At 37.3% G+C, this 22,530-nt stretch overlaps 1 protein-coding gene across 1 annotated transcript in view; it reads right to left on the bottom strand.

Annotated features, from left to right (window-relative positions):
* LOC140141912 (C3 and PZP-like alpha-2-macroglobulin domain-containing protein 8) overlaps positions 1-22,530 on the bottom strand; it is a 113,209-nt gene that overhangs the window by 56,973 nt on the left and 33,706 nt on the right. Inside the window, 16 exon segments of the mRNA XM_072163792.1 lie at positions 1-12; positions 615-715; positions 1,373-1,523; positions 3,471-3,702; positions 4,418-4,454; positions 4,456-4,533; positions 5,795-5,864; positions 6,085-6,228; positions 6,893-7,041; positions 7,515-7,703; positions 8,607-8,787; positions 9,741-9,869; positions 13,252-13,419; positions 15,307-15,534; positions 17,389-17,497; positions 19,885-19,969. The exon segment at positions 1-12 is cut by the window's left edge and continues 40 nt beyond it. Of these exon segments, the coding sequence (XP_072019893.1) occupies positions 1-12; positions 615-715; positions 1,373-1,523; positions 3,471-3,702; positions 4,418-4,454; positions 4,456-4,533; positions 5,795-5,864; positions 6,085-6,228; positions 6,893-7,041; positions 7,515-7,703; positions 8,607-8,787; positions 9,741-9,869; positions 13,252-13,419; positions 15,307-15,534; positions 17,389-17,497; positions 19,885-19,969 (2,063 nt within the window).

Genomic DNA, 22,530 nt, shown 5'->3' with positions numbered 1-22,530 from the left:
AATGCCTTCTGCCTGGAAACAGACAAACAAATGGGAAAAAATTATTAAAATTTCAAAAACATTTCAACAGCATGTTATCAGAATCTTAGCTCACCATCTTCTGTTGGTTACTTGGGCCATTCCAGTTGAAATCTATACACCCCCTATGGAAGACATGACCTTAATCTCCCACACAGGGGGTGTAGATTTCAAATAGAGTCACCCATTCAGGTAACCCTGTCTGAAATGTGAAAGATTAAGGTCATGTCTTCAATAGGGGGTGTATGGATTTCAACTGAAATTAACCAATTTATTATAGCCACAATGAAAGTGGCAACGTCCATGGAAATTGGCCTAGTAGCCGGGGGGGGCTAGTGCCTATTTTCCATTAAATGTTATGAATGAATTGGCGTCATTCTCTCATAAATATGTATGATGTGTAATAAAAAAAATTTCATGGAAATATGGTCACTATTTTTCCCTCAGTACTGGCTACAGGCCTACCCCTCGCCAGTCGGGTTCATTGGGGTGGTAAGCATGTAGCCAGTACTTTGGGAAAAATATTTCCCTGTTTCACTTTAAAACATGTAGCATTTGTATACTACAATATGATGGATATTTTGGTATTTCCTTACCTCCACTAATATGTTTTGAGTAATCTTGTCGATAGCAACAACTCTCTCTTCACTGATTGGTCCATCACAACAGTTAGGTGAGTAGTAGGCCTCAGTACCAGCTGCAATGGAAAGAGATATTCACAACACATCAAGAAAATGATGGTTTGAAATATCATATTGACACCATAAACTTTCTTGTAAATGATCAAGTTGACTTCATCATCGGTGTTGTCATCTTCATTCTCATTGGCATAATCATCACTGTCATCATCATTATCATGATCAATGTTACATAGAGCCATGAATATTGTTGCTGTCATCATCATCATCATCATCAATATCATTTATATAACTCAAAACTCTGAAATAACTGTCATCATAGTTCTTGTGATCGCTGCAATCAACTCCGTCATTGTCATCATCATGGTCATCCATGGCCGCTATCATCACCATAATCATTATCACTACCAATACCACCATCATCACTACCAACACACCATCATCACCATCAAAATCAACATTGTCATCATCACCATCACCATCCTCATCATTATCATCCTCATCATGGTCATCGCAGTAATTCCATAGACCAATACTGCCACCACCATCATCACTCCATCATTATAATTTGTTGCAATCATTGTCATCATTATCATCATCATGGTCATTGCAGTGATTCATGGCCATGGCCAATACTGCTACCACCACTACCACCACCATCATCATCATCATCCCCATTAACACCAGCACCACTATCACCATCACCATCAACTTACCAAGTATCTTCTTCTCTCCAAGTTCACTGAACACCAGCACCACATGTGTAGTAAGCACCTGTCCAGCTTGCAGACATAACTTCTTGGCGTGACTCCTTGACTGCTCACCGAGGAAACGGACACCGTCTTGTAAATGGATGTTTAGACTGAGCTAAAATTAAAAGGAAATAAATCAAATGTCATTTGTCAAAAGGTGTCCCAGTCAGCAAACTCACCCAGGCAGTCAGAATTAATAGGTAAATTTTCACGGGAAAATTTTCTGGACACGTGACAGCCATGGGCGCAGACATATTAGCATTATGGAATGTGACCCCGAGCACAGCGGGTGTTCTTCCAATGTATTTGAATAGGAAGAATTCTTCTTTTGATGCAAAATAAGTTACTTGTCGCAAGTTAATAATATTATGGTAAGAGTTTCCGTAGATATATATTTTTTTCCGTAGATAGATATTTTTGAAATTGCGTTTTGATGATACTGTAAAGAAATTAAGATAACATAATATTTCATAAATTTGCAATGCACAAATTTCTATCAAATTTGCGGTCAAAAATACTATTCCAATTCAAAATTACTAAGACTTGAATAGCGAGGTCACCGCCGGGGGGTCAGAGATCAGGCTCGAGGTTACACTCACATTGATACGCATTGGTCACGTGTCCAGAAAATTTTCCCGTGAAAATTTACCTATTAATGTTGACTGCCAGGGAAGTAGGCTTAGGGGTTCTTAGTAGAAAGGTGGAACAGGGATGTGTGGCAAATTTGGGTGCATCCCCGATTGGGTGCATTTCCACTGACTGATGGTCCCCTTTGTGCATTTATGGTGTGCTCTTAAAGTTTTTGTCAGAGAAGAACGGCACTTGTTTACATTTAGAGAGCGTGCAGAGCATAAACACGGAAGTGTGGCTCTGATTGGCTGAATCAATCGTCTGACAATCATAGCAACAAACCAATAATCTGATTGGCTGATTGTGCGTGAAATCGTTGGTCGGCGCAGATCATTGCTCATTAACAGGGCGCTCGCGTCAATCTGAGCAAGGAAGTGCCGTTCTTCTCTGAAACCCGGTATAAGCAATACTCGTTTACTAATCTACACTGTGTTTATTACTTTGTGCACTTTTGATGTGCTTTATGCTTTTAAGGGATGTGTGGCAAATTTTGGGGTGCATTCCCTCCAATTGGGTGCATTTCCCCCAACTGACTGATGGCCCCCTTTGTGCACTTATAATGTGCTCTTAAGTCCCACAAAAAGTACTGTCTAAATATTGCTATCCCATCCCGATCCACGCAGGTGTTGAATGCAGATGACAAGTTTTTAAAAAATTCAAAAAATTCAGAATTGTACATTTTCATGAAAATATTTGGAATCAGCATGAAAATTGCATTAAAATGAGTACAAACAAGCCTAGTATTGGTTCAGTGGTATTTGAGATAGCTCTTAATATTTTTTAAAAATATCTCAAAACGTGAACTTCTTATGTTGAAGCTTATTCCTAGCACACAGAGCATTAACATGGTTAATAATGTTGAAACATAGGCCTACTGAAAGTCACAGATGTCAGTGCCTAATAAGGAAATTAATGGCATATCCAGTGGATCCTGCAGTATATACCCCTGGATATTTATTTAAATCACTTGTATAAGAAATGCATGTTGAAGCCTATGGCTAGCATGCAGAGCATGAAGATGTTTATTTCATGAAAGTTCATCTGTGTTGGTATAAATCATGATTTTGATTTAAACTTTTGATCCAAACACAAGAAATTAATTCCTACCTCTGAATTTTCAGATGGTACTCCATCTTTCAACAGCGAGTGAGTGACTGTATCAGGTCGTGATTTTCTTGACCTTTGACCTGATAACAGACTCGTAGACAAAGACGGGGGCGGTTCAAGCTTTCAGGAGTCTACGAGTCTGTTATCAGGTCAAAGGTCAAGAAAATCACGACCTGATACAGTCACTCACTCGCTGATGAAAGATGGAGTACCATCTGAAAATTCAGAGGTAGGAATTAATTTCTTGTGTTTGGATCAAAAGTTTAAATCAAAATCAAGATGTTTTTTTTTTATCAAGATCATCGTCACTATCATTACGGCTTACCTGCACACAGAAGTCCATGTAGTTATATACAGTCACAGGAACTCTAAGCTGCTCTCCTCTTATCACTGAGTAGGGTAGAGTTAACTCCACAAAGAAGTCTTTGAATGCCGTCAGGGAAGCTGGTTTAGCCACACCCAAACCGTGCGTCTTGGAAAACGCCAGGACATCTGTCGTCCAAGTAGTGATAGAGTCAGGGACGTGAACATGAATGTGCTCTTCTTTCTTTGTTGCACTGTAAATGCAAATCAATAAATCAATCAATAAATCAAGGATATTGATCAATCCATCAATCCCAACCCTTACTTGTACATACCCAAAGTTGAGGTAATTTGAGCTGGGGACTCGTTATAAATGACCATGTGGGGATGTGCCACAAACAAAGGGTCACATTTTCGGCAATTTGGTATATCAATGATCCCTTTTTCGAGGCATAACTTTTGGATGTCCATCTGATATATGGATGGGTCACTTGATCAAACTTGTCTCTATTTTGTACGGAAAATATCCCAATTTTGCGTCACTGTAGCCCAAATTTTGAAAATTGCTAAAAACTTTTGGATGTCCATCTGATATATGGATGGGTCACTTGATCAAACTTGTCTCTATTTTGTACGGAAAATATCCCAATTTTACGCACTGTAGCCCAAATTTTGAAAATTGCTAAAAACTTTGGGGAAAATTAAAGGTCGACAAAAACTGTGGCGACTTGTGCTAAGTTTAGCCGAAAATTTTAATTTTTGGTAAGCAATGGGTCTTAATTTATTGGTATATTGATGAGTCCACTATCATTTTCTAATCAAAACAAACTTTAGTACCCCCTGGGATTTGAGATTTTTTACATCATATTCTTCTCAGTTTGCTTTCACTCGGGGGTTATCATTCAGGAAACCAAGACCTTTCCACCCCTCTTATTTGTTGCATGTATCATTGTCTAAGTAAGTGCTTACCTAAGATTAAAACATAGCCACATCCATGTCTCTGGAAAGTAGGCTCTCACGATGCCGATCTAATCGATAATCCATATTATTAGAACCAGGACCTTCTTGTTCCATCCAATGGCCTCCTGAAATTTATAATATGTGATGTGGTTATCAAAATGGAGAATAAGGCTAATAATCTTGAAAATCTGCCATATTAGACACCTAGGTTTCATTATCATTGAGGTATAGGACTTTTTATTTTTTAGGAGAAGAGCAGGTAGGGCAACTACTTGATTATATTTCTACATGTTCATACTACATACTCGGAAATTTTTAGAAAATTCGCACGAGTCTGTTTATTTTTTAATCACATTTTTGTTCCTAAAATGGGGGTTATAGCGCCCTCAACAGGCACTCTCTCCATAGGGCTACATGTAAAGACCAGTTATAGACAAATGGCCCTAAAATAAAACGGACTCGTGCAAATTTCCTCAAATTTTGCATATGATGTAGATTTAACATCTGGAATGTAATGCAAGGGATGTCGTTGCTGCTCTTCTAAATTCATTTTTCCAATGTCCGCCCCAGACCAAGGTGTAGAATAGGTAGGTAAAGATTTATCATGCCTGTGCCTGGCAGGAGTGACTCATCTTTCTTTCCCAATATTAGGGGCCAAACTCCTCAGTATTATATGCTGTAAGGGTTGCCACATCTCCCAAACAGAAATTTTGTTAACATTTATACACCTGGTTGGAGTGAATGGCCTTGCCTTATAATGCACATGATGGCACGAACTGGGATCGAATCTGCCACCTAACAATCATGAATCCAGTTGAAATCCATACACCCCTGTAGAAGACATGACCTTAATGTTCCAAAGGGAGTGTATATTTCAAATGGAGCAACCCATTCAGATGACCCCACATACTTGCTGTGTGGAAGGTTAAGGTCACATCTTTCATAGGGGTGTATGGATTTCAATTGGAATAGCACAATCTCAATTCACTGCAGCCATGCTTGATCCTCCCACTGCTATTTTCAACTCACATAATTAGCAATGTACAGGGCATGGACGAAGAAGATAACAGACTGCGTACAAGCAGTCAAAGTTTCAGCATCACCCAATAATGAGGGCCGATTGTTCCATGAAATGCGACAGGCAAAACTGCTATGCACTTACAGCATATTTTTGCGGTCTATCGCGTAACGCGTCCCTCATGAATATGCAAGAATTCACAGCATACAATACACAGGGACTTTGACTGTTGATACATGGCCTGTGGTAGTCTGGTACAGGGTTTTTTCTTCTCAATGATATGTTGCTACTAGCAACTGCAACAAAATGCTGCAACGGCAAAATGCATGCAAAACGTTGAAATATATACTGCCTTTACAAGAACTTACCTTTTATAGACAAGTCTTGTTCAGGGAAGATCAGATGAACTTTATCAGTCATAACTTTCAGCCCTGCTTCCTAAGTAGAACAAAATATGATATAAACATCATTATTTCTTCTTTAAGTTGCACCGTTGGTGGCACTAGGAGCTGGTCAATAATATTAGGTAAGACACATCTCTGATCTAGCCCCACTAACGGTGGTGGTAGCGTGTGAGCAAGTGCTCATTATGTAACAAATCTCTGAATGTTGCTTCAACCATGCAACTAGTTTTTATTTACATAAACTATATTCTTACCCTGAAAGCGTACTGCGCATCCCGTGACCTCATGGTGCGGAACAGCGATGATCGTTTACGTCTTTTTGTGAATCCACTAGGCCACCAATGAGTTTCATGTAGCGTCTCTGCTGAAATATCATAATCACCCATCTCTTGGAAAATCTAAACAAAGAACAAAGATATTAAATTAAAAGTTTGTTTCAAAGGTCCAACATGCATTAGAAAATTTGTCTGTGTTAGTTATGCTTGAATTGTCAAAAAACAGTTTCATTTTCTTTCTTTTTTCCTTTTTACCATTGTGAACATGAAATATGACTGTGATTTGCAATTGACAGATAAAATTTCAGATAAAAAAAAAATAATACAGCAAGTAGCTCAAGAAATTATGATTTAAATGATGTTTTTGTGGCTCAAGCAAATTGAAATATGAAAATTTTGAGAGAGAGAAAAAAATCAGGACTGAACCCCGGTCGCTGGATTATCGGTCTACAGTCTTAACCACTGCACTACTTGAGTTCACAGTTGGTACTCGGGCAATCTCAACTAAAATCCCCATAATAACTCTCTCACTGTGTATAAGCGGCCAATTATAATATTAAATAATGATGAAGAAGTAGCCTATATGCTTCACCCTAGCAGAGCGTAAGACAATGAGCCCTAAAAATGTAATTTAAATCGTAATTTCTCGGACTTGCATCATTTATTTCCGATCCTCTCATATATTATTTTTCTCTTGCATTGTCACTCATTCATAAGGCAAATCTTTACAGCATGTTACAACATTTTCCAATTTGCAAGAAGTTGTCTTTCAAACTTTATAACGAACCTTTTCTGGCGTTAGCTGGTAACCAGGTTTAAGAAGCTGTACACTTCTATCCACCGTAGCTACACACACACATGAACCAGGTTTAGCTGACACTATCATGGATAACTTATGGTTTGGTCTGGTCTCATTCCGTGACATTGAACTTTGACCTTAAAATATACAAAAATAATGTGTTAAGAATTACTCAAAATATACAGAGACGGAAGCAGCACCAAGATTTTTTCCAGATGGGAAATGGGGGAGGAGAGGGATGAAATTTGGGAGATGTTCACCCCTCCCCCTTCGATTAAACACCCCAACCATTTTTTAAAAACTTTTGCAGGTTTACCATGGTCCAGACACGATCGGTACGAGTCAAAAATAGCATTGCAAACCTGAAAGTCATTGATGATCCTCAGTTCAAAATTCGTCATTTCGCCTTAATTTTGAAACTTACCCAACAATTTTTTTCTGGATTTATCGTTGTAAAAATGACCTCTAATAAACACCACTTTTTTGGAAAATGCAACACCCCCGCGGCATGGATTAAAAAAAAAAATGCTCTAAATGGGGGAGGGAAACAACCTGGGTAAAATCCCCAAGGGAGTCCAATGCCCACACCCAACCTCCTAGGTGCCATCACAGCCAGGAAGCCTTACCTGGTTTTCAAAGCTTGGTTCCACTGGCAGTGTTAATGAATCAGCAACACCTTCATCATTGTCCAAGACATAGTAGACCAGTAATCTACTCATTGGTACCATAGCATGTGTCACTTCAAAACTAAATACTGTCTCACAGTGGTCTGAAGGGGCTGGAATGGTGGCGTTCTTGTCTGAAATCAAAAGTACACAAAATATTATGTATTAATGATATTAAAAACTTGTGAAGTCAAAGATTGAAACTCATACAGCATTTAGAATGGTTGAAATCAAAGATTGGAACTTACAGAACACCTATAAGAACAACCCCAAAGAGATCAATGATAACCAGGGTCTTAGCTAGAAATTTGAGGGTTGCCCATCATTTCCAGAAAATTGCCTGTCCTAATTTGACCTTTAAAACTCCAGGAAACTTTGGGGCGAATTAGGCGATTTAGACAGATGAGTTAGGCATTTTAACGCCAGAATCTATGCCTAACTCAGCTGTTTGTCTGAAGATTTTGCTCTGATTTTTGCCTAAGTCACAGGCCAAAGTCACTGAAAGTCACATGTATCAGTTATATAATCCCTAGGGGTGAAAATAAGTGGGAGACAGGAGCTGTTTGACCTCCAGAAACTCTGACATAGCCCCTGGTTCCATCTCAATTTTAGTTAACAAGGGAACACTATTCACATGAAACTGGCCCCCTGGATAATGGACCAAAAATTATCAAATTCAAAGCAACTAGTACTTATTTAGCTCATTCAGCACATCCTTATTTGGTGATTGGAAATAGCCCCTGGTTCCTAGTTTTAATTTTTTGAACCAGGTGTCATTTTTATAATAAAACTAGCCCCCGGTGGTCCATCACTCCTTATTTTCACACCTAATAATCACCCTAATTGTTTCTGGTCATTTCTTTTAATTTGTCTAATTATTATTTGTTGTTGTTCAAAGATCAGTGAAAAAATATGGTTATATGCATGCTTGAACCATATTTTCTAATATTTCTCAAAACTACAAAAAATGAGTTAGGCAATTACAGAAGCAGGGTGACAATAAGTAAATCTGTTTATTATTAAAGTCGTCTACTTACGCATGACATCATCCCAGATCAGTAATCCTTCCAATGGCTGCAGGCTTCTCTTGTTCTTGAAACTTTGGAAGGCTCTATGTGTACCAGATGTCAGAATATTACCTCTCGACATCACCTCATAATGGTATGTGAAGTTACATGGGCATGTTGACAGCACACCAACCATTGCAGAGTCACCGACCTAATACAGAAACACAATGAAACTTGAATGATTTTTTCAAATGAGAATTTTTATTTCTTGTGTACAATTCCATGAAAAATAAAAAGGTCTTTATTTGCATTTTAGTGACATTTCACCACTATACTAGTGGATTCATCAGACTGGCAACCCATAACATCTGACTGCTTCCTCTTATAGGCAACAGAAACTGCGGTACTGAAGGTATGATGACCATGAGTTGGTCCAAGATACTCTTTATAACATGTAGCTTTTTGCTTCTGCTCAGACCCCCTGAACCCTTGGGGGCTTGGCCCTGGACTTTGTCCACCCGCCGCTTGCTATACTCTGATCAGCTCTTAATAGGCGGGGACTCATAACATCGTGGACTGATATAGAACGGCGTACACACAGCTGGGCGCAGCAGTTACGCGAACTGCGCTTTGCGTGAAGACGCATGCTTTTGTGTTAAGTTGGAACTTTATTGACTCGCGCAGTAACAAAAAACGAATAATTCCCGCCTATTAAGAGCTGATCATAGTATACATCTCTTTTCCCTTCCTCCTCCTCTCCTTCCTCTCTCTCATTCACTTCCCACCCATATCAATACCTTTAAATTAGGCTGAAGGATTCTCAGGAAGATGTCACAGTGACTTGGTGAGTACTAGCTCCCAAGAGATTGGTAAGAAGAGAAGTGTTACTTACACCCCTCCCTCCCCTCTCTTATTCACTCCCCCTATCCCTCCCCGGGTATCCGAGTAAGATGTGACAGTGACTCAGCGTGAACCAGCTCCCAAGAGATTGGTAAGTGTCCCTTACACCACTCTTTAGCTACCTCCCCCCCCTCTCTCATTCACTCCCCCTATCCCTACCCAAATATCATTACCTTGTTACATATTACCTGCACCTTCCCTCCCTCCCTCCTATCCTCTTTCTCTCTCATATTCACTCCCCAGCCCCCTCCCCAATATCCTTACCTTTAAATTAGGCTGTAGGTCTCTAAGTAAGATATGACAGTGACTCGGTGAGTACCAGCTCCCAAGAGATTGATAAGTAGAGAAATAAGTATCACTCACATCAACACCTTTGATAGCCAAGATCCTTGCCTAAATCAAGATTTAAAAAAAATACTGACTCCTTAAAACATAGATATTACATCAAGTCACATGCAAGAGTGTGGTCCAATTTGGGTGTTCTGTTTTCCATCTTACATTGAGGCCTACAATTACAATAATATGTATCACAATTTTGAGTTGTATTGCCTCAGCAATTTTGATATGAGAAGCCAAACAATATTTCAGTGTACAGTAAGGCCCCATGGGATAGTTCCAACTTCCAGCTTTGGCACCACAATTCCCCACTTTTTTGTTCAAATGAAACATATCTTGGGTATTAAACTTTACTGGGGTAATGAGAACAATATAAGCTTTCTTCTGATACCAACATCTTAAAGGAGTGTTTCGTGATCCTAGCATCCTCTTTTTATGACATTTTTCAGTACTTATCCACGAAAAAAGCATATTCCCAAAATTTCAGTTGATTCCGATTTTGCGTTTGCGAGTTGTGCATGATTATGTGTATTACACTGCTCCATAGACAATGCGTTGTAATTTCGTTCTGGTGCACCAGAACGAAATTAAAATTTCACGATATCTTTGCAAAACGAATTAATCTGCAAGAAATATTTTGTACATAAATATTATGTAGCCAGAGGTTTCCAGTGATATAAAAATCTCAACTTTTTTTGAGAAAAGTGGGAGCTAGTGGGGGGATGAGGCTGTGGATCACGAAATGCCCCTTTAATTTGATGAAGAAAAAGGGATGGGGCTGTTGATCGGATCATGCCCCTTGCAAACACATTTTTAGGTTGCAGTGATGCAGAACACTCTTTTGAGAACTGTTTTATTCAACATGTTTCAAATCTGTTATGCGATCAAGCAAAATCAGTCGAACTCAGAAATATTGATTTTGAGATATAGCCAAACAAAGGAGATATTTCCTTTTGTTTCCTGTTGTTTTGGAAACTCTTTAATTTCTCATATCTTTCGGACTGGTCGTTCAATTTCTATAAGACACTGAGAATTTAATATTTCCCAGTTCGACTGATTTTGCTTGATCGCATCACATATAAGCAAATGCATTAAGTGTCATTATTACTGGACCAAATTGCCACTCAGGTACATCTTCTCTAAATTGAAAAATAACCATCATTTTTGTGGCATGTAATTTTTGTGAAATCATAGCGCAGTCTCAGCTTGTGAATTTGAATTTATTGTGTGGCGATCATAATGGTCATGTGTAGCACCCAATAAGCTGCTGACTTGCGTCAACCACTGCCTTCATCTTTGGTCAGCAACACAGGGCTTCCCAAACTTTTTCCCCCATTACCGATATTTCATTAGAAAATATGGTACGACCCACAGCATAATTCAAATGTTGTTACTTCAATACCAAAACTAATCAGTGACGTATAAAACCAAGCAAAATTTCCTAGTCATTCCACTGACCTACTCCCACAATAACTTTAAAAAAATTCCATTATTGATGATAAAATGGGTCAAAATAGGGTTAAATGACCTGTATGATGATACCCTACACTTTAATGCATGCTTTTGAGAGACAGATAAATTCCTCTTTAGGGTGGCAAACCTCTACATTTGTTAATTACACCTTGTTCTCCATTCAGATAATTTTCAATGAAGGTCTGTGACCCCCTGAAGCAGTCACTAGGATCCACAACATGCACATCTATCAGTACACATTTCTTTAGTCCCAATACATTTGTACATTCATTGAACGACCTTTGAAACTTTGGGTACAAAAACTCATACTCCGCAACTTGAGGTCAAATTTTTGTACTATGATTGTTTAATTGAGGTTATTGGACTATGCCATTAAGACAAGGCTATTGTGATCCATAGAGAGTGCCCACATACAGTTTGCAGGGGACCAGAGAATTTTTCATCTACCTATCCATACAGATGTATTTCTTATACAAGTGATTTCACTAAATATCCAGGGGTATATACTGCAGGATCCACTGGATATGTCATTAATTTCCTTATTAGGCACTGACATCTGTGGGTTTCAGTAGGCCTATGTTTCGACATTATTAACCAAAGTTTATGCTCTGTGTAGTAGGCATAAGCTTGGATATAAGAAGTCCAAGTTTTGAGATATTTTCTCAAAATATCAAGAGCTATCTTAAGATCCACTGAACCAATACTAGGCTTGCTTGTACTCATTTTAATGAATTTTTCATGCTGATTTTAACTTTGGTCATCAAAATATGCAATTCTGAAATTTTTGACTTTTTACATAAAAATTGAAACTTGTTGTCTGCAGTCGACACCCAAATGGGGAGGGTTAAAACTGGTTCTAACACTTCTGCACACGCTGTATTGTTATGCAAATGCAGGATACTTTGCTGTGTATAAAACATTGATAAAATTAAAGATATCATCATAGATGGTGTAATCACATAACTAAAATGAGTGCAATGCCCGACCGACTGAACCTACTAAAAAGGTCTGTCCGAATGCAGAACAGGGGTTTTTTTTCATCACATTATTTAAAAAATATTTTGCTGCTTGTAAAAGTGTAAAGCAACTGCAAAAATGTTTACATAACAAAGAACATTTGACAAGCTGTGAAATATCAACAGTATGAAAAATTATACTAATCTATGAAAAATAATACTTATCAAACCAAAATACCACTTTCTCCTTATTTATCCTATTAGTCTTTCACACAATTTCCTCAGAATATGTTAGTCTCCTTTCCTTTCCACCCTTTCATTCAAATGCTGTTCACTTCAAGCCATATTGTAACATGTGCTGAGGAGGACGCCCTTAAATTCAAAATATTGTTTTTTACTTGATTTCAGCAAACTAACATGCCCTGCAAAAATCATGACTTTATGTGCTGTAATTTTGTTGTCAAAATCTGAGATTTTGAATAAACCATCTGAACAAGACAATGTGTTATTAAGATTGAAATATTAGTCGAACATATACGTGATGTTCACAACACATTACGTACATGGCGTGCGGGACAGTCATACACATATCAAAGGGCCGTACCTTAGCACGACCGATGGAGTGAAACACATTGGTGTCATCAGTGCTGATAGTAAATTCCAATTTTCTTTGCTTTACCTCAGTTGTTCGGCTCAAAATTATAAGGGGACATATCTGACAGTAAAAGGTAACATTTTATGGAAAAGAAATACTAATCTATTTTTTATGGAAATGTTACATGGCTTTAACTCCATGAGAACTACCTGCCGCTTGGCCAAAATGAATACTGTATCCAATTTTGAACCAATCAAGGAGGGTATTAATAAGATCATCTACAAATGCAAGTTTGACCATAAATAGTTTAAAGCCTAGTCATAATTGGCAATTGAAATGAGCATTTCAAGTTATCAACCAATCAGAAATGCTGTTAGATGACCAGTAGTGCCCAGGGGGGTAAATCAGTACTTACGTCTAACCACACAAGCCCTGAACCAACAGGTAAAGTAGGGATGTCAAATTCAACAACCCCGTCAGATGATAGGTAATCTTGCGTAAAGATGATCTCTTCGTTGACCTCAGCTCTGACCCTCACAGATATGTCATTAGCTGGGCTGTCATCAGGGTAAGACACTTCAGCCTGGAATGATGAAAAAAATCACAAACTTGATAAGTTTTTAAAGTTCTCAAGGTAAATGGTATGATTAGAATATGTGACCAGCTCCAACAAAACCCGGAACAAGTCGTCAGACATGTTTTTGAGTTATAAGCCTTTAAAGATGATATTCCCATTAAAAAAAAATTCAAATTTTGGAATTCTTAATTTCATCGGTATTTGACAGTGGGACTAAGTGGACTTTCAAATCCTTGAAAGTACTTATTAAAAAGAGGTTTATTTAATCAATAAATAACAGTTGAACTATGATAATCCCTATTCAATCCTGTGTAAGGCAGAATAGCAATTTGGCAAAAATATTAAGGTATCATTTACAAAATTATCTATATCTTGAAAAGTACAGATGCTACTTATAAAATTTTGGTATCATTTTAAAGCTTTTTGTCTAGTGCTTACATTCATGCTTGTATTCAAATCATGAAATGTCAAAAACGTGACTTGTTCCTGGTTTAGTCAGAGCGGGTCACATATATTAATTCTCTTTGAGTTGACCAAGGATTAATGTTTTAAACAACATCAACATCAACTGTGATTTGAACCTGGCACCTTCAGGTCTCTAGACCAGTGCTCTTACCATAATATAATAATAAATCTCAGTACAAATGACCATACAGGGATTTGCCGCAAACATAGGTCGTTTTCAGCCTTTTGATATATCAATTAGGCCTACCCCATTATCTATGTAGTTTTTTCACCATTTTTTTGGCAAATAGCCAAATTTTGCCTCACTGTAGCCCAGTTTTCAACAAAGTCCTAAAATTTTGGGAAAACATGTCAAATTTGGTCAAAGATTTAGACTTTTGGTATTTTGGTGGGTCCAAATTTTGTGATAAATTTATATATTGATGGGTCCACTTTCAAATTCCCAATGACACACCACTATCCAAAACAAACTTGAGAGGCCTGTCAAGTGCAGATCCGTCGGAACACGCTTTTCAATACGGAATAAATGCCAACCTCATAACTAACCTCATCGTGACCTCATCCAAGCAGCGATGTTCATTTCCCATTGAAAAAAACGTTGTCCGACGGATCTGCAGTTGACCATTCTGTGAGTACCCCCAGGTAACACACATGGATATTGTCAAAACAGATCAATCAATTGGTTAGAAAATAAAGTGCTTGACAGGAGTGCTAGTGTCAAATGTGATACCAAATAACCAGAAGTGTTTGCTAACTTACAGCTACACTATGCATACATACATAAGAGGATGGTACAAACAAGTGAAGAGGGCTTCAATATAGTACATATGGAGAGCTCAGATGCAAAAACATATCCATTTTTATCAGTTTGAGAATTGAGATATTGGCAAATAACAGGTCAAATGTGAAGAAAATAATAAAAAACGTGTGTTACTTTTTTTATATTTTCAAATTTTACCTTGGAAGTATAGGGTGTCAATTTAATTTGAAAGCCAGCATTGTCAGGCACATTTTGGTGGCCTAAGGCTCTATCTCAAGAAGTCTGAAAATGGTGTTTATCACATTTTGCATCCAAAGCTTTTAAATAATCAGGCTATGCTTGATAAATATTTGAGAATCATTTGATATAAATTTGTTTGTTCACTACAGTTCTCCTTTAAGCTATGAGTATCACTGCAAAACAGCAGAGCAACACCTAATAAACACTTGAGCACATAATAATAAACACTTATTTGTACAGTGAAGGTATAGAGGTGTTAATTGTTGACACTATCTTGTGTTAAAAAACATAAACATCTTCATATTTTTTATGTGTTTTAATGTTATTTTAGTGTTTATAAATTAATGCCTCTATACCTTCACTGTAAAAACAAGTGTTTATTAAGTTTAAGTTGCTCTGCTGTTTTTGCACTGATCTTTTCAACAAACCTTTCCAAAGTATGGCAAGCCAGGTTTGTAGTGCTCCCTAGTGTCCGATGAAAACTTCAGAGAAACAAGTTGTTTGTGTACAAGACAAGACTCGTCAATGGCGGTAAAAGCGTTACCGTCGTTACTCGTCACGCTGGCTTCAATTCGAATGAGGCCACGGAAGTGTGGTTTCAATTTGGATGTTAACAAACTGTTGATGCAGATGTCAAAACTTGCCGTTCCAGAAATCTGAAAGTATACATATAACATGATGTAATTTATTAGAAAAAGTACACATCTAACTTGGACTTAATTTAGGGCTCATATTGAAATACCCTACCACGTTTTCACACAGAAAGAAGGCAGGATTCCCCTCGCTAAGCGCGCGCCTCAAGAAAGCTCGGTCATAAAACGGATGGATTATATGCATCAGTGATACACCCTGCCCAGGATTTTAACAAAAGAAGGCTAGCACAGGAAAGCTGCAGGATGGTGCACACCTTCCTGTGTAAGGGAATTTCAATATGAGCCCTTAAATAAGCATTAAAAAAATAAACCAAAAAATAATGGTAAATTTATTTTCTTCAGAAAGGTCATAGTTTATGTTAAATAATCTTTTCATTTATTAAAACAAAATTTGCCTTTTTTAACATTAGCATCAAATAATAAGTAAAGGAGCACTCTGTGATCCGTTAATCCCAAACTATAGTATTCTCCACACATTTTGGTCCCTAACTTTAAGCACCCCTGGGGGAAGCAGTCCTGGATCCACCAGTGAATAAGTTAGCTGCTGCATTTTGTTGTCAACAGTGCCATATGGAAGAACAGGGGAATACTTAAATTTTCCCCTGAATATGGACCCAGTATAAAGAAGAAATAAACAAACAAACAAACAGAAACAAATCTCAATTTTCGCTCGTGTAATTTCACGTAAGCGAGCACCGGACTGGCGGTCACGCATCATACATTACGCAACTTCCGCAACTGCTGCACCCAACTATGAGTACGCCATTCTATATCAATACATGAATTAACATGATGTTATATGAGCCCCAATTTTTTGCCAATCATAAGCTGAACTAACTATAGAACAGTACCTTTTTGCAAATAAAATACACATAAAGCATGTGTTAAAATGTTGTAAAAGATTTTTTTTTGGAAAATACTATAGAAGTTCCCAGGGTATTCAATTCAAGGAAATAAGCCTAAACACTTTGGCTTTAAATCAATCAAATTTTGAACTGAACTCTGCGGTTTGAAACCTGAGAGAGTGTCTAGTAAGTAGGTCTATTAATAATCAATTTTATAGCGAAGAGATTTATTTTTAGGCAGTCAAAATTTTCAAGTACCATATGATCTTTTAAAATGAATTTGGTTAATATTTTTCAGACCTGATGTTTAGGCATATTTGTAATGTTTGTACATGTCCAAACTTACACTTAAATATGATTTAGATACATTTGTGTTTTTAATACCTAGTCCACATGAGTGTGTTTTTTCCCATTGATTACGATCGTGTTACAATCGTACTACAAAATTAGTATCGTGTATCCGCTCAATGTTGTCGGCATACTACAATCATGTCATCATTCAGGAATGATGAAAATTTTAATCATTGGGCCGGTTTGTCGCATGATTCAGGGCTTGAGCTTTGGAAATAACAGGAGTGCTACAAATCGCACTTCTGGTAATGTTAAGCCGGGCGTGCTGTTAAATAGAACTCGGTAAGAAGTTTAGGAATTGAGGTGTGCTGCGATCGCATCACCATACGGAAGTACATATGGGCACGGAAAGCTTAACCTGTCAAGGTCCCCCCCCCCCGGTGGTGCTGCGTTATCACCATTCGAGCGCTCGAGGGGTTGGGGGTTCAAAACCGCCCTTGAAAAAAAAAATTCTCTTCATCTTCTGCCTTCCTCGCTTCCGTTCCTTGCCCTCTGCCAAAAAGCCACCAGTAAGTTAAGGTTAACCTCTACTTACACCTTTACATCAGAGACCCTAGAAAACAAGGTCTCTATTTTCACAGAAATTGCACCTATGAAGTTGTCACTGTGTTATCATGATTTGACCTTAAGGGTATAGCACATTCCAACTTGATCTACCTACATCCATAAACATGTAATTATTCTGTCCACCGTAGTTGTCATAGTAACCCACGCCATGGAGATTCATGTTGATTGACAGCTTCCCTTCTACTGGTTTGCCATAGGTATACCTGCAAGAAGATGAATAAATAAATAAATAAATGAATCAAATGAAAAAATGAATCGAATGAAGCAAATGAATCAAATGAATAAAATGAGACAAATGAAAAGTTCATATAGACCTCCGCCCATCCTTGACCACAGCTTTATTCACTGTCGTAGCGCATGTTAGAATATGACCATTGCTAGGTCAACTGGATCACTCTTTCTTTGTTACGAACCACTGATCGAAATGATCACAACACTAAGCCTATGGCATATCAAAATTCGGAACAGGTGTATGAGCCAAGGCTTGGAGCAGTAACCAATAGTTACTAACGCGCACTACGACAGTGAATAGGCTAGCTGACAACGAGTTACTAAGCAGAGAGAAATGGAAGCCTACATGATGTAGAGGCCCTTCAACGCATACAGCAAGTGCATGATTTCTGCAGCGCTAGCATGGAGAAGTAGGCATACACATGATATTTATGAAAAGGAGGATTCGCTTGCTTGCATCATTATGTAAATTTTTGCTATGCTCTGTTAACTTCACTTAGTTCACTATGCACATTGAAGTCAGAGGTCTGGGTACCTGCTTTCTGCCCGGTGTTGCTTTTTTCTCATTAATATATTGATAATTTAATATGAAGTCATATCATAATAAAATATTTCCTGTTTAAGAATAATTTATTCATCAAACTAGAATGTCCATTTCAAAAAGAACTAAAACACAAAAAATAATATATAGAAAAATATAAATTAACTGCAATATTTCTGACAGAACTAACACAAGGCATGCAGCCTTTGGATGCATCACGTTTTGAACTTCGGAAATACAAACATCATAATTCAAAAGCTAGGTTCATTCAAAATACACTACATCTAGGTCTTGGGCCCCATTCCAGAAAAATACAACACTAATTTTTTAGATAAAAATATTATCAACTTCTGCCAAATGAAACAGCTCAATCCTAATTACTAATTTAGTACTAACTATTTTGTATTAACTGGCAATGAAAGTTAAATTTCACTACTTTGGCCAAATTTATGAATTAAGGGCCAAAACACGCATTTTTATTAGGTGTTTTTCACATGCTGTGACAATCAAGTCTTCAGTACTAAAACTAATTTTAATTTATGCATTGAATTTTTGACATTCTTATAAACAATTATTTAATTAAAGTAACAAAAAAAATGGAAATTGGTGCAAAATTTCGGTATACACGCGGTACTCAAGATTTTAAATGTTTAGACTTGTTCCAAGTCTTTGATTTTTGTGACTCAATTGTCAGAAAACATGCTGAAAATGCCTGTTTTTGTTTGTTTTTTGCAAGAAATTAGTAAAATAGCTAACTTTTTCTTTTATAATAAATGATGTTCATTTAGTAGAATGAGCTATGTTTCATTTGACAGAACATGATAATATTTGTTTTAATCCCCAACAAATTAGTGCTGTATATTTCTGGAATGGGGAATAGGTTTGCATACAGCCTATGTACTTATACTTTCTGAATTAAAGGGGCACTAAGACATTTTTTTTAATTGCCAAGGGGCATATCTAAGGGGTGCAAAGGATGTGTGTGGACCCCAGGGTATATGCCTATTAAACATGTATTTGAGGGCATTTTGGGGCTATAATTCTTATCACTGTCCAACCAGAGTCTAAGTTTCTAGGTATTTATTACAAAATGTTATTTAAAAAAAATTAGAAAAAGGCTTTAATTTCCAATATTTCTGGGCTTCGTAATTGAGCTGGTTCAAGCCGTCAATTACTTCATGACACAGCTCAGGAAAACAGTTATATCCCCTACATCCTGCATGGCATGTCAAAACACCCTGCATACAATCAGGGATACCCATATTATACTGGAATGTAGGTAATTACACTTTCACACTTACAATGCAAAATTTCTGAAAACTGCCCTTTCTGCACTTACACTGCCCTTTGTACACTGCAAAATTTCTAAAATTCCCCCCCCCCCCCAAAATAAAATGTTAACATTTTAACCAATTGTAGATATTGCAAGTTTATATTTGGGGGGGAAAAGGCTAAAAATTTAGCTTTATACAGTAAGATTAATATGTTACACATCTGTTAGACCTGGTGGCTTGGTACAAGCTTACAATTTATTTCACTGCATAGAGAATGCCTGATATATAATTTTCCACTTTTTGCTATTTTTCCAATAAATAGGTTCAAAAGTGGGAAAAAAATTGACAAAAGGTTCCCTTTTTTTGTGATAAGGCATTTAAAAAGGTTCAAAAGGCAGTTTTTAAGGGTTTAGATAAGAGCTCTTGGTTTAGATCCTCATTTCACAACAAATAGAAGCAGGTCCACATTTTGGAAGTCCCTCCCACCCCTCTCCCCACCCCACCCTCCAAAAATCCTGTGTACAGGCCTGGGCCTCATACAAACCTTGCTGTAACTGTTGCTGTTGCACATTTACTGATGTCTTCTATGTAACTTGGTGGGTTAATCAGTACTTCAAACCTCGGTACAACTGTTAAGATAATAGACAAGAGTATACAAGTTTAGAATCATCACATCAACAATGTACAGCTGCCTGCAGCGTAGATAACAAATTCTTGGAATTAAAGATTTTCGCTACCTGCTTTAATCCCCAAGGTAACGTTTCGCTCATCCTTTCACCATTTTTACAGTAAAGCCAGGTGCGACCCCGGGATCGGTTAAGTGAGGAGACAAGGAAAACACAATTTTTTATGGGCCCAAATATTTCACAAGCCTACAACACAACTACAATGAAGAAGGCTCAGATCTTGAACTGTTTTGGGGGTTATATAAGTCCAGTGGAAGCATGGACAGAAAAATTAAATGGATTTTTTTCCTGCAACATTTTGTAATTGAGCTGATTGGATCAGAAACTAGGGGCCAGGATCGTGATAGTGTGGGGCCACTTTCCCTCCAAGTTCTCCTTTCCTCTCACTCCCTTGGTGCCAACACTAAATAAAGTTTGATCTTCCAAAATACAGGAATGATCATCAGTCATCTAAGATTAATAAGGTCGAATATCATGACTTTTTTCAACAATTTATTTTTCATTCTCATAATGTGCACCAATCACTGAAAGGTTAATTTTAATCTTGGATAATTCCAAAAGATTTTGATAATCCCTGAATAGTGACACACTGATAATATAGACAATTAATAGCGCTATTAATTAATACATAATTAGTCACCTGCCATTTCACTGCACTGTAGCATAGCCAGGACGTTTTTCCAGAGGGGGGGGCAAAGGGGTAATGTGAACTTCAAGGGGCAAAAATAGATGAAAGTGGTCAAAAATAGGCAATAAAGCCCTAACATTCTAAAAATATCATGGTAGGCAACATCCCAAAGGGGGATAGAGGGGAACAAGGTGCCCCACAGGGAGCAGTTGCCTCTTGCCTATAGGACTTGATAGGGAGGGAAGTATGTTCCCGAAGTTAGGTTCTCCCCCAAGTTGAGTTCTCCCCCTTCCCTCCCCTTTGATGCAAACACTAAATAAAGTTTGATTCTCCCAAATTATTCACAAAATACAGGAACGATCATCAGTCATCTATAATACTAATAAGCTCAATTATCATGACTTTTTTTTTCAATAATTTATTTTTCATTCACATACTGTACACCAATCACTGAAAGGTTAATTTTAATCTTGGATAATTCTAAGCGATTTTGATAATCCCTGAATAGTGACACACTGATCATAAAGACAATTAATAGCGCTATTAATTAATACATAATTAGTCATATGCCATTTCACTGCACGGTAGCATAGCCAGGACGTTTTTCCAGGGGGGCAAAGGGGTAAGGGTGACTTTCAAGGGGGGGTATAGGGGGATAGAGGGGAACAAGGTGCCCCACAGGGAGCAGTTGCCTCTTGCCTATAGGACTTGATAGGGAGGGGAAGTATTTTCCCTAAGTTAGGTTCTCCCCTAAGTTAAGTTCTCCCCCTTCCCTCCCCTTTGATGTAAACACTAAATAAAGTTTGATTCTTCCAAATTATTCACAAAATACAGGATCATCAGTCATCTCAGATACTAATAAGGTCAAATATCATGACCTTATTTCAACTTTTTTTTCATGCTCATACTGTACACCTTAAAGACTATAAGTTCATTTTAATCTTGGATAATTCTAAGCGATTTTGATAATCCCTGAATAGTGACACACTGGTCATAAATACAATTAATAGCGCTATTAATTAATACATAATTAGTCATATGCCACTTCAATACATGTATCATCTCTTTTTGGACCTTGTTACCATCAGCAGACTATTATCTACATTTTGAAGAGCTTAGTTGTAAAAGCCTTAACATCCACTTCTGGGTGAAATTGAGTTATCGGCATGACATTATAGTAAGCACCGGAGGAAAACGCGATCGCGGTTTTTATGGCCGTAATTATGCGTTTTTTGGGTGAAATGCGCTTTTTCAAATTTTTTTTTTTTTTTAATTTTAATTTTTAAGAAGTTATAGACCCTAAATTACTTGTTATTGAAGGTTGTAACCTCGGAAATTCTGCTACTTTTAACATAAAAAAAAAAAGATTTAAAAATTCTGAGATTTTTGTTCAAAGCTGGATAAAGTTGTACATTTTAATTACTGTTACTTCTATTGAACAGCCAGGGACATATTGAATTAACATGCATTGCTAGCTGTTCAATAGAAGCAAAGTAATTAAAATGTACAAATTTATCCAGTTTTGAAAAAAAATCTCAGAATTTTTAAATCTTTTTTTTTTTTTTTTTATGTAGCAGTATTTCGGAGGTGCCAACCTTCAATAACAAGTAATTTAGGGTCTACAACTTCTAAAAAAAATTAAAAATTAAAAAAATTTCGGGAAATCGCGTTTTTTTGCGTTTTTGAATATCGTGGTGCGTTTTTGGCTTCCAAAATCGCGTTTTTTATCCGGTGCTTACATTATAGTGTTATAGTTGTTGACCTTCATACCACCTTCCCTTCCGGAGATATCATATATTTCCCGTTTGGGAAATCTTAGGGAATTTCCGGAAATCTGAACTTAAAATGAATGAATACCCTCTATGGAAAACATGAC

This window comes from Amphiura filiformis, chromosome 20 (genome assembly GCF_039555335.1).
Source record: "Amphiura filiformis chromosome 20, Afil_fr2py, whole genome shotgun sequence".
NCBI lineage: Eukaryota > Metazoa > Echinodermata > Ophiuroidea > Amphilepidida > Amphiuridae > Amphiura > Amphiura filiformis.
The sequence above is the reverse complement of the archived record's forward strand: the minus strand, read 5'-3'. Positions and strand labels throughout refer to the sequence as shown.